At 29.9% G+C, this 11,219-nt stretch overlaps 1 protein-coding gene and 1 long non-coding RNA gene across 3 annotated transcripts; both read right to left on the bottom strand.

The window, feature by feature from the left end:
* Nucleotides 1-4,707: 4,707 nt before the first annotated feature.
* Nucleotides 4,708-7,550, bottom strand: LOC130667744 (homeobox protein GBX-1). 2 transcript variants are annotated; one of them, XM_057469571.1, is made up of 3 exons: nt 6,758-7,550; nt 5,834-6,164; nt 4,708-5,276 (listed from the first exon to the last, which is right to left on the bottom strand). In XM_057469571.1, the coding sequence occupies exons 1-3, from the start codon at nt 6,825-6,827 to the stop codon at nt 5,009-5,011; spliced, it is 669 nt and encodes a 222-aa protein (XP_057325554.1). In that variant the 5' UTR covers nt 6,828-7,550; the 3' UTR covers nt 4,708-5,008. The 2 variants fall into 2 exon arrangements, with proteins under 2 accessions (XP_057325554.1, XP_057325553.1); XM_057469570.1 differs by having other exon boundaries at nt 5,834-6,173; nt 6,758-7,548.
* A 998-nt stretch (nt 7,551-8,548) lies between these two features.
* On the bottom strand, nt 8,549-10,127 carry LOC130667902 (uncharacterized). Its single transcript, XR_008989923.1, has 3 exons — nt 9,978-10,127; nt 9,546-9,735; nt 8,549-9,185 (listed from the first exon to the last, which is right to left on the bottom strand). It is a non-coding gene; the product is annotated as an uncharacterized LOC130667902 (long non-coding RNA).
* Between the last annotated feature and the right edge of the window lie 1,092 nt (nt 10,128-11,219).

Below are 11,219 nucleotides of genomic sequence, written 5' to 3'. Positions count from 1 at the left end.
AATAATAAATTAAAATGTTTATTAAATAAAAATAAAAAAAACCCTGGTGGAAATTTTTCGGAATTTTCTCTGAAAAACTCAGTTCTAAAGTTCTAAAGATTTTTTTAGAGTTCTAAAGACTTTTTCTGAGAAAAGTCCGAAAAATTTCCACCAGGGAATGCATGTTTAGAAAATTCAAAATTCAGTAAGTGCATTTTTTTTAATTTTATTGTTTTAATTATTTAATTTTTATATATTTAATTAAAAAATTGTCGTATGTCTGCTACATTTGCACTCATTCAAAAATATGATACTGGAAGCAGACGTCTAATAATTTTACTTTTTTTTTCAAAATGGTAAATTGCAAAAAAAAATTGCGCCTGTAATTTTTTAAATTTTCTACATGTGAATATTTTTTAGTAATTGATTTGTTGAAAAAAAATCCGAAAATTTATAATTGTCTGCTACTTTCAGCATCACGTTCTAACATTCTGTTTTTAAAAAGTTATTTATGTATCAATAATATATGAGTGTGAATGTAGCTGACAGTTGGCAATTTTTTTGAATTTTTGAATAATTGAATAAAATATAAGTACCCAAGTAGCACAGAGACAACTTTAAGATGTCATAGATGTCTTTTGAAAGGGTGACAAATTTTTTTGTTGCCTCAAAGACGTTTTTTTATATAAATAAGACATAGATGTTGGTCCCCGGAGTCAATGGAAATTTGTCTTCTTTTTCCCGCCAAAAAAAATTTATTTCAATTGAAAAATCTTTTAGATGACAATTTGAAAATTATTTGTAATTTACTTTTTGTCATCACGTGTGTCAAGTCTTTTAACCAGATATTTTTCCAGTAACATAAATTACTGATCGTTTTGTCAACATTTTGGTGCCTTATTGATAATTCAAAAAACAGCCTCAAAACTTCTATAGAAGTCAGTTACATTCACACTCATATATAATTTATAAATAAATATTTATGGCAACTTTTTATCAATTAAAAAAAAAGTTACATTTGGAATACTATTATTAATCGCTCATTGACTTTTATTTTCCAATCGATACTCGAATTCATTAATAGTCAATAATAAAAATATATATATGTATGAAAATTTATTAACTACAAATAATATTTGATCAATATAAATATTTACATGACAAAGTCTCAAAATAAATTATATGTATATTGTTACATAAATTAAAAAATAAAATGTCAATTAAAAATAATTATATGACGTAAGTCTTCAGCTCTGAATAAAAGTTTATGTCTATTATTTAAAAACTAATTAATTATAATTTTAAATTACTTTGGCAGTCATTTTTTTAAGAGCTTACGTCAAGCAATTTTAAAATAATTAACATATTAATATGTAGGTAAAATTATTTTATGTAAATATTTGTATTGACCTAAAAATACTCTACCCGGTTTAAAAAAAAAATATACATATATATATTTCATGTACTTAAGATTATTATTATTTTTAAAAATTAATGACTATAAAATCTATCTGTAATAATTGAAACAAAGAGATTATTTTACATTTTTTAAAATTTCAGATCTTTTATTTCATGCATTTAAATGTGAAACCAACTATTATATATTATAATAAGTATTACATTATGTATATACAGTATGTATAATATGAGAGAGTATAAAGAATCGGTGAAGAAGAAGAAGAAAAAAAGACTCGTAAAAAGAAGTAGTGGTATCAGTAATAGTCAGACTCTGGTTAAATTTAAAAAACCCGCGATATACAGATATTATATAAGAGTGGAGGGATGGTACGGATATTCAGGCAGCATTCACAGCATCAAGTCTCCGATGAAAAGGCGTTCCGGTATCTGAATATATTCCAATTAAAAAGTCGGAGCTTCGTTACACTCGACCCTTTGCTTCGGTTTCTACCTTTCCTTTATTTTTCCCCCGTTTTCAAAACGATGTGCATACGTCTCTGGTGCAGTGATGATATATATCTATATAGATATGAAATATAAATATAAATATATATATAATATAAAGTGAGTTCTGGGTTTCCTGTACTTCCCCTTATCTTCTGGCTCTTTACATTTTTTCTCTCCTTTCTTTAGCCTCCGGCGAGATGGTATGACTTTAACAGCTACCGCAATCGTCATCGTCATATCGTCAACTTACTACTGTTTTTCTCCAGCAATTAGTCACAGTTTTTTTTCACAAAAAATTTAACAAAATACTTTTTACCTCAATAAATTTTATTACTCATTCGTTTAAAACGATTTTCTGAACTCAATAGACAAAAATAATTTATTTTTAATAAATTTATCAAATGAGTAATTAATTAAAGGCATTATCTTACACTGTAAAAATTTTCGGAGTGAACCCTGAGTAAATCCAGACCGAATTCGGAAAACTCGCGCTCTAAAGGGGAGTTTATTTTAATATTGAAATTCCGGTTCGGGTGAATGCAGATTTAAATAAAATCCAGTTTACTCCAAAATCACTTCGCTGGAAAACAAACTCCCCTTTTACTCCGTATACAGAGAAATTTTTTTTTAAACTCCGGAACTCCGAGTGACGGAGTGAATTCAGATTTTTTACAGTGGGTTATCCCGTTACTTAAAAATAATAAAGTCGTAAAATGAATAAAAAAAATAAATTTATCAAGTAAAAAACGCACAGCCAAAAATTTTTATGTTTAAAGGCAAAAATATAGTAGCGCGTGCCCAAGTACAAGCTCTTATCTCATACAATATATATAGAGCCTTAAAACCCTGCAACAATGCACAATACACGTACACATATACAGACACGTGACATACGTCTCTTGACACTCGTCTTACCATATAAGACCCCCCTGGGTGCAAATATCCTCGCGTATATTTATTTAAACTTGTTTTATATGCATATCCTGATGGGACACTACAATTATTATTATTATTATTATACCTACACAAGTATACTAACCATAAGACAAGTAAAGGGAATGTAAAAGAGAGTGAAGAAAAATAATGAAAATCAGCGTGAGATCGTGCACGTACGTAAATTATCAAAGGCAGACAAATTAGCAAGTGAAGTACTGAAAAAAAAGAAAATATTAAAATTCAAATTGTAAAGAATTAATTAACGCTTTTGTTTTTAATTTAACATAAGAATTAATTAACGATATGGAATACGGCGAGTCAACAAGACCCCAGTACATGTATCATTAAATCAAGTGGTATAATTTTTATATTACTTTGTGTTTTAAGTTCCATATGTATGAGGAATAATTAAAAGAATTTATGGTATGGGTATATCGATATGACCATCATTCAATTAATACTCTATTTTAAATAATACTGTTGTTAGCCGCGTGGCAGTCAAGTGGACACTTATCTTGTATCGGTTTCGCCCAATTACCTTCTGCTTCAATTAAACCAATGGCGCGTGTCATGCTCTATTTTGATACTATTACATTTAAGGGTATTCTCAGACAGTACCCCCCCCCCCCTTCACTTTGTTAAAATATTCAATGACTTTCGACTATCATAATCGTAGGAAAATTTTATCAATTAATCGCAATGTTGTTATCAATTAGGAGTCAAACGAAATTTGGAAAATAAATTTATTTAAAACCATTCCGACAGTGCCCCCACTTTTTTGAAATATTCGATGAGTTTCAATTGCAACGACCGTATTAAAATTTTGATAATTAATAAAAAAAAGGTAGAGCGTTAATTGACAAAAGGGCAACGCAGTTACAATTTCGCCGAGATAAAAATTTTTAAAAAAGTTTTTTACAATTGATATCGATAAGGAGCAAAACAAAATTTGGAAAATAAGTTTCAGTAAAATCTTTGTCAAAATTTTAATTTCGAATGTCAAATTTTGTAGGGTAAAATTTATGTTTTTTAAAAAAGTTTTTGAAAATTGGAGCTAAATACCGTTCGGTCTACGGTATAGAGACACGGCAGGCTCGCGCCATGACACTTCACACATATCCATGTGTTTAAACGTGTACTTGGCGCGAGACACTACCGTGTCTTCTGATTTACCAAATTTCGTTTCAGTCCTAATTCATAACAACTGTGAGTAATTTTTTTCAAAAAATCTATATCGGCGAAATTGTCTTTTTTTCATTTAATGCTTTAATTTTTTTGAAATTAATTAATAAAATTTTAATATTACGCTTATGACAGTCGAAAGTCATTGAATATTTTTAAAAAGTGGCGGGTACCGAGTGCACGGAAAAAAATAAACTTTAAAAATTAGTGTTTGAAATTATAGCCCGGAACCTGGGTGTCAATATGGGGAATTTTTAAATTCCAAATAATAAATTTTATGATACGTGTCGTCAATTTTATCAGTATACTGATACATCAGTTACGATTTTTGGAAGTTCAAATTGTAATTTTTCTTGCATAGACAATAAATTTTAATACTTATCTTATAATTATTCACGTTTTAATTATCAACGAAAAAATCACTATTTAGAATGATAGTATTTACTGATCCTTTTATCATTATATTACTTGTCGTTCTCAATTTATATAGTTCATTTTTTTCCGTGTGAATGCCCTTAATGTAGCCACTATTTCTACATCTTATAAATAAATTTAAATAAATAATACAATAATTTTTTTAATTATTTGTTTTTAATAATAGTCCAATAATTTAAATTATTTATTTTATCTACAATTATAATTATTTTATTTAAGCTATAAATAAAAGAAGCTTTGATAGTTAAGTCTTTAACACTAGTAGAGATTGTTATTTTTTTTATATTAAATTGCACAATTAAAATTACTTAGTGCATCACAATACTAATTGATAATAATTAAATTTTTTTATTATTTCAAGTCTTAGATATTTTTTGGATTTTTAAAAATAAAGATTTTAAATAAAATTGCACAAACACACCACATGGTATGTATTTAAATAATAATTATGATGATAAATAATATTTTATAAGTAATCTAATAATTGTATTAATTAATATGATAATTACATATTTACAGAAAGTTGTGATTGTTAATTCCATGATTGATAGTCAATGGAAGTCGATGGATGTTAAAGTGGACATCCGTGTACGTATGTGACATTGCGAAAAAGTGCGGCTGCGGTGGACAAAAAGGCTGCGGTTGACGCTGAGGAAGGTGCTGGTGGTGGAGGAGGTGGCTGTGGATGTGGTGAGTTTCCGGTTTGTGAGTACGGCGGACAATAAGCGTCAATGCTGCCATGATGAAGTCCAACTCCGCGTACGAGAAGTTCTTTTTCTACCGTCGCTTGGTGCCGTAATTGCTCAAGTCTTAGTTGATTTTGGCGCTTCCACTTTGTTCTATAATTACACAATTCATTTATTAGTTAATTAATTTAATTACGGGAAAAATAGTCAAACTGGTATAGGAAAAGAAGGCAGCACAAAGTAGGATAATAATAAATTATAATAATCGCAGGGTAAGTCAATAAAAAGATAACTAATTAATCATTTAAATAATTATTTATTTAAAATTCACTACACTATAAAAAATTTGAAGTGATTACGGATTTTATTTAAATCCGAAGTCATTCGGAGTTTAGGAGTTTAAAAAAAAATCAATCTGCATACGGAGTAAATAGGAAGTGATCTGGATTTTATTTAAATCCGCGTTCACTCCGATTCAGAGTTTTAGTATTAAAAGAAACTCCCCTTCGGAGTAAATTTCACTCCAAGGGGAATAAATAAACATACAGTCATCCGCTTCGCACTCACTCCGAATTCACTCTAGATTTAATCTGCATTCACTCCGCAAATTTTTTACAGTGTATTCTTAATAATTATTTCAAAAAAATTAATTTCTTTAAGTGGAATATATTATTTTCTCTCAGAGTTAAATAAAAAAAATTTTAACAAACCTTCTATTTTGATACCATGTTTTAACTTGAGTTTCGGACAACGACAAAGCATCAGCTACATCACTACGATCAGCAACACTCAGATACTTCTGACAGCGAAATTTACGTTCAAGATAAGCCAATTGTGCGTGAGTGAATGCCGTACGTCTTCTTCGAGGTTTGCGTCCTGATTGAGTGCCACCCGAAGTAGGTCCGCCGCAAGATTTTATTGAGTTAACTGGCGGATCCGGCGACGGTGATAGCAATGGATTCGGACTGCTCAGTCTTGTGCAGGGGCTACTTCCAGGATCTATCGTATCTTCGGAGTCTGAGTGAAGCGCCGAGTCGTCTTCTGAATCATCTAATTTTTTAATTGTATTTATCGTCTCTTTAAATCAACTTCTCCACTAAATTACTAAATAATTTATAAAAAAAAAAGCGATTCTGCTCGTTAAGTTAAAGATTATGATAACAAGATTTGAAACAAGAATCGATCACAGCGGGACATAAATTGTCGTATATATAAATTAGAGAAATCGAGTGGCTAACGAGTCCTAACGAATCTGTCCACACCTCGGGCCATCTGTATACACAATTCATACTAAATTATTCTTACTATTATACTATTATTATAGCATTCGATGGGTCTTATAACCCCCGTAAATTTGTAAATCCCCTATCCTATTCACAATACAGATCCTCGATTCTTTTTACGGCAATTAAATAATGCCACTGCGCTCCAGGGGCCCCGTCATAACGAGCTTCCCTGTGCAGAGACACGCGGCATTTATTATTTTTTTATTTACTGATGTCTATGAATAATAACAAATACTTAATTTATTGACTTGTCATCGTGTATTCCCTGACTTTTACCGCTTGTTTATTAAACAAAATGGTGATTATTTTTTAAAATAATTCAAGTCCATTTAAAATTTGAAAACTCACCTTGGACACGTTCTGCAAGTACGTCACCCAAAAGATCTCTTATAAGAAACGATTTGTGTTCTTGCATCATTTTTTAAAAATTAAAATCACTCACCAACAGTAAAATAATTAACTGTTAATTGTTGATGGAAATAAAATTAATGATCACAACTTTTTTGAAGATTTAAATTTTAAGAAATTTAATTGAATGCACATTTGATATTATTGTTAACTTGTAAGATAAATTAATGAGACTTAAAACTTGTAACCGTGAACGCGCGATGTACGTGTGCGGTTGATGTCTGCAACCCCTTATGACCATCAGACTATTCTCCAACGTTCTGATATGTACCTTGAATTGAACTAGACCCCAAGGTGAGGGAGTGTAGTAAAACTGTGGTCGTAGAAGTGGTAGAAGTAAACTTATATGTTTTTTCTCTTTATATTTCCTCAAAGTTACCCCTCAAATTAATCCGCCCGTTTATTTTGAACGGCGTTCCTAATGCCCGCGCGATTTCGCAGCCATTTTGGGGGTGGAAGATCGCTACACCCTGTTGTAGAAACCGCGATTTGCGATTCGCGCGTTTTACCACCGCGGTGGGGTTAAAATAGGGGATGAGAATGCTGTGGATTGGTCGAGTGTTTGGTAGGTGGCTGGTGATTGGTCTTCTGACTATCTCGAGGTCATGTACACATATACAGAACGAGTGCATGAACAAGTTGCCGAGTTACCCAGAGCCAAGTTTGTGTTAAATTTGTGGTAGGGTAAAAAAAATGCTGTGTTATTGAGGTGTGCTATGAGATTTATATCTCCGCGATTAATCACGAGTTAGAAAAGATTTTTTTTAACTTTTATTCTTTGACTTTTATAATCTCTCGGCTTTTTATTAAAAGTAATTCATGCAAAACTTTTTTTTTTTTTAATGAAAAATTTCATTTATATTTTTATCATAATTTCTAACAAAGCTGTGACAGTAAACTTGATAATTATTTAAAAATATGAATTATTTGTTAGTAAAATAGATTTAGTCAGTTTACAATAAAATCTTTAATTATGAAATAAATAAATTGTTTATATATATTTATAGTTAAATATATAACAGGGTTGGTGTGAAAACACTTGTCAGTAGTTTGCAAGCTCTCGGTCAACGAGGGTTGGTTTGTAATCGTAAATATGCATGATACCCTGCTCTCTTTCACCCTTCCATCATCTTTAATCCCCTCATTCACCTCGTCTACTTTCTGTTCATCCTCATTCCTCTACACACACATATTTACATTATATAAATATACATATATACAATACACCTGCATAAATCTATGTGTGTGTTACCCTGTTAGTCTATTCACCGCGTACTTATCTTTTATGCGCAAGTCTCCACAGGTATTCTGACTCGGTCTGGTATCAGCCCAAGCGCGCATTCAACTTTATAGAATATACTCATAAAATATAAAATATATATATGTATATTTGTACACTTATCTAAAAAAATATTTCAAATGAATACAGAAAATCTACATCGTCATTTTTTAACGATTCAAAATAAATTTACTTGCCTTTTAAAATATAACTTTTAATTAATTGCAGTATTAATTCTCAGTAACTATTAATCATAATTAAATTTTTAAATTATATTGTTATCATGTATATCTACATAGTAAAAGGATTTCTTGGCACAAAAAATATTTTGCATTATAAATTAAAGACAAAAATTTTCTTAGGACTGGAAAAAATTTCTCGATGTAAGAAAATTTATTCGCCTTAAAAAAATTTAAGTTTTTAATTCATGATGGAAAAAATTTTTTGCGCCAAAAAATCCTTTTTTCTGTATATATATACATATATATTTTTAATAAAATTAATTTAGTATATGAAACGTGTTGTGGCATTAAATAGAAAAAACAAGCGGGTGTGTGAGTGGCTCCGTAATATCATCACGTCATTACAGTTCACATCACAGCTCGGTTTTATCCTCTTGTCATATTTATACACATATATATGTATATTACACATGAAAAACATTTATGCCGTAGGTAATATAATCAAGAGAGAGAAAGTAACACCGTATACAGTAGTGAAGATCAACTTGGGCATCAGACGTGCCTTTATGAATTCATTAAAAATTAACGTATACAGCAAATTAATTCAAGTGTACAGCAAAGCGGCCTTAGCTGTCTTTCTTTTAAAAACAAAACAGAACAAAAACCCCACTAAGAATGAGTAGCTTCTCCAACTATACAGAAAAAATTCAAATAAATATTTAAATATTCACGAATCTTGAATCCCCATGGTTTTAATTTACAGCTTCTCCGTTACGTCTGAACAAGTCGATGTCTTTTTTTAACTTTCACTGAATTTATGAATTTTAGTCATCGAAAGTGGGTATTTTTTGAAGCACTTGTAGAGCTTATAAAAAATATATATTTTATACGGCATTAAATTATTGACCTGTGAATAAGTAAAATATTTATAAATTTAAATGTAAATGTAAAAAAATATGTAATTACCTTAAGGGTATTTTATTTATCATAACAAGTGTTTAGTTTGTGTGTATAAATTTGTTAAAGCAAAGCAAAGACAAAATAATGCCAATAAGCGATATATAATAGAGAACAAGAGTGTATGTGTGCAGTAACAAGCGAGGGGAAAGAGATTTGATGTGACATCGCAATATGGCTCTCTATTCAACGAAAGATATATCGCAAATTGCCGATAATGATCTCCCAGGCAATTCCAACGAGTTCTCTCACACACCACTCACTCTACTCCTTGTCACCCTACACATCAGCCTTATTTCCATTGATTTACCTTTACTTTAACTTGGGGGATTTACTCCGAGCAATTGATATATCTCCACAGACACACGATCATAAATTATGATATTTTGATTACAAGGTTTACTAATTTCTTATTCAATATTTTCCTCAGATCATAATTGCGCTATTTGTCTTGTTAAATTGTACATAAATTATCTTCATCTCCACATCCTTCATTCAGTCTGTAATTAAATATGGGAATAAAATAATAAAAAGACGTTAATTAATTATTTTATATGTTGATTTAAATTTAACGCACTAAATACTACACAGAAAAAAAGGATTTCTTGGAGCAAAAATTTTTTTCCCGCCCCAAGAAAATTTTTGGTTTTAATTCATAATGGAAAAAATTTTTTGAGCCAAAAAATCCTTTTTTTTGTGTACTTTGATATTTATAATTAATATGAATTTATTATTTGCTTACAGGATAAAAAATTTGCGAAGCGAACGCAGATTAAATCGGAGTGAAGGCGGATTTAAATAAAATCCAGTTTACTCCGAAATTACTCCGCTGGAAAAAGAAATTTTCTATTTACTCCGTATGCGGAGTGATTTTTTGTAAAAAATCTGAAACTTCAAGTGAACTTGGATTGAAATAAAATTCGTAAACACTCCGAATCCACTCCCGATTTTTTACAGTGTAGTGATTTGTAATAGAGAAATATTAAATAAAAAAAAAAAAAATTGTGCAATCTATAAAAAGTATTGTGTAGCACTGAAGTGTAAGGTGTGTGTATGTATGTATTATTCAAGTTCTTGGGTTTACTTGTTCAGAGACACCCTCGAAGAAAGATGATGATGGTTATGTGAAAAGAGTGCTTGAACACGGACGTTGGTCAGGCTCCCGCGGTTCCAATTACGAGCAAAAGTCATTCGCTTGTTTGTCCAATTCTTTTTTTCCATAACTCCTCTTGAAAAAAAAAAAAATCATAATAATAAATAAAAATAAAATTTAAAAAAGGATATCACGTATTCTTTATGCCTCGATCTGTTCATTTACATTTTATACAAATCTGTCAATAATAGACTGACATGAGACGTAACAGTTAATCAACAAGTCATTGATTGGCCTGTAATTTATAATAAAACGACGGAGATAATGAACTCAATCTATATATCAGTGTACTCTAAATTACCTTACACTTTAATTAAATACGTAATTCATTTAAAAATGATTTAATTGTTTATAAAAATAAATTTATTTTACGGTTTTATTTATGATCCTGAAGTCAGCAGACAATTTAAAATTTTCAGATTTTTTTTTCAATAGATAAAATCAAAAAAAATAAAAAAATATGCATATGTAGAAAATTTAAAAAACTATAAGTGGAATTTTTAAAAATATTTTCTTTTTATAATTTATCGTTTTGAATAAATTTCTAAAATTATTAGACGTCAGCTAACTTTAGTATCATGTTTTATTTAGCTATTGAATTTAATGTCCAGGACATTTATTTTTGTTTATGTAACGGTATTTGGTCAGTGTATTCGTAGAGAAAATATATGTGTATATATATAATAATTGAATAATCTATAGACTATAGAGAATAGATATACAGAATAAAGCAGTGTTATAGTTGTTTACCACAAGCGACAGTTGATTTGACAAAGCCGCGAGTCCATTTATGCGAGTGAATATTACAGAGTAAAGTCGAGGGGTAGCTTG

Source organism: Microplitis mediator, chromosome 5 (assembly GCF_029852145.1).
Source record: "Microplitis mediator isolate UGA2020A chromosome 5, iyMicMedi2.1, whole genome shotgun sequence".
Taxonomy (NCBI): Eukaryota; Metazoa; Arthropoda; class Insecta; order Hymenoptera; family Braconidae; genus Microplitis; species Microplitis mediator.
The sequence above is the reverse complement of the archived record's forward strand: the minus strand, read 5'-3'. Positions and strand labels throughout refer to the sequence as shown.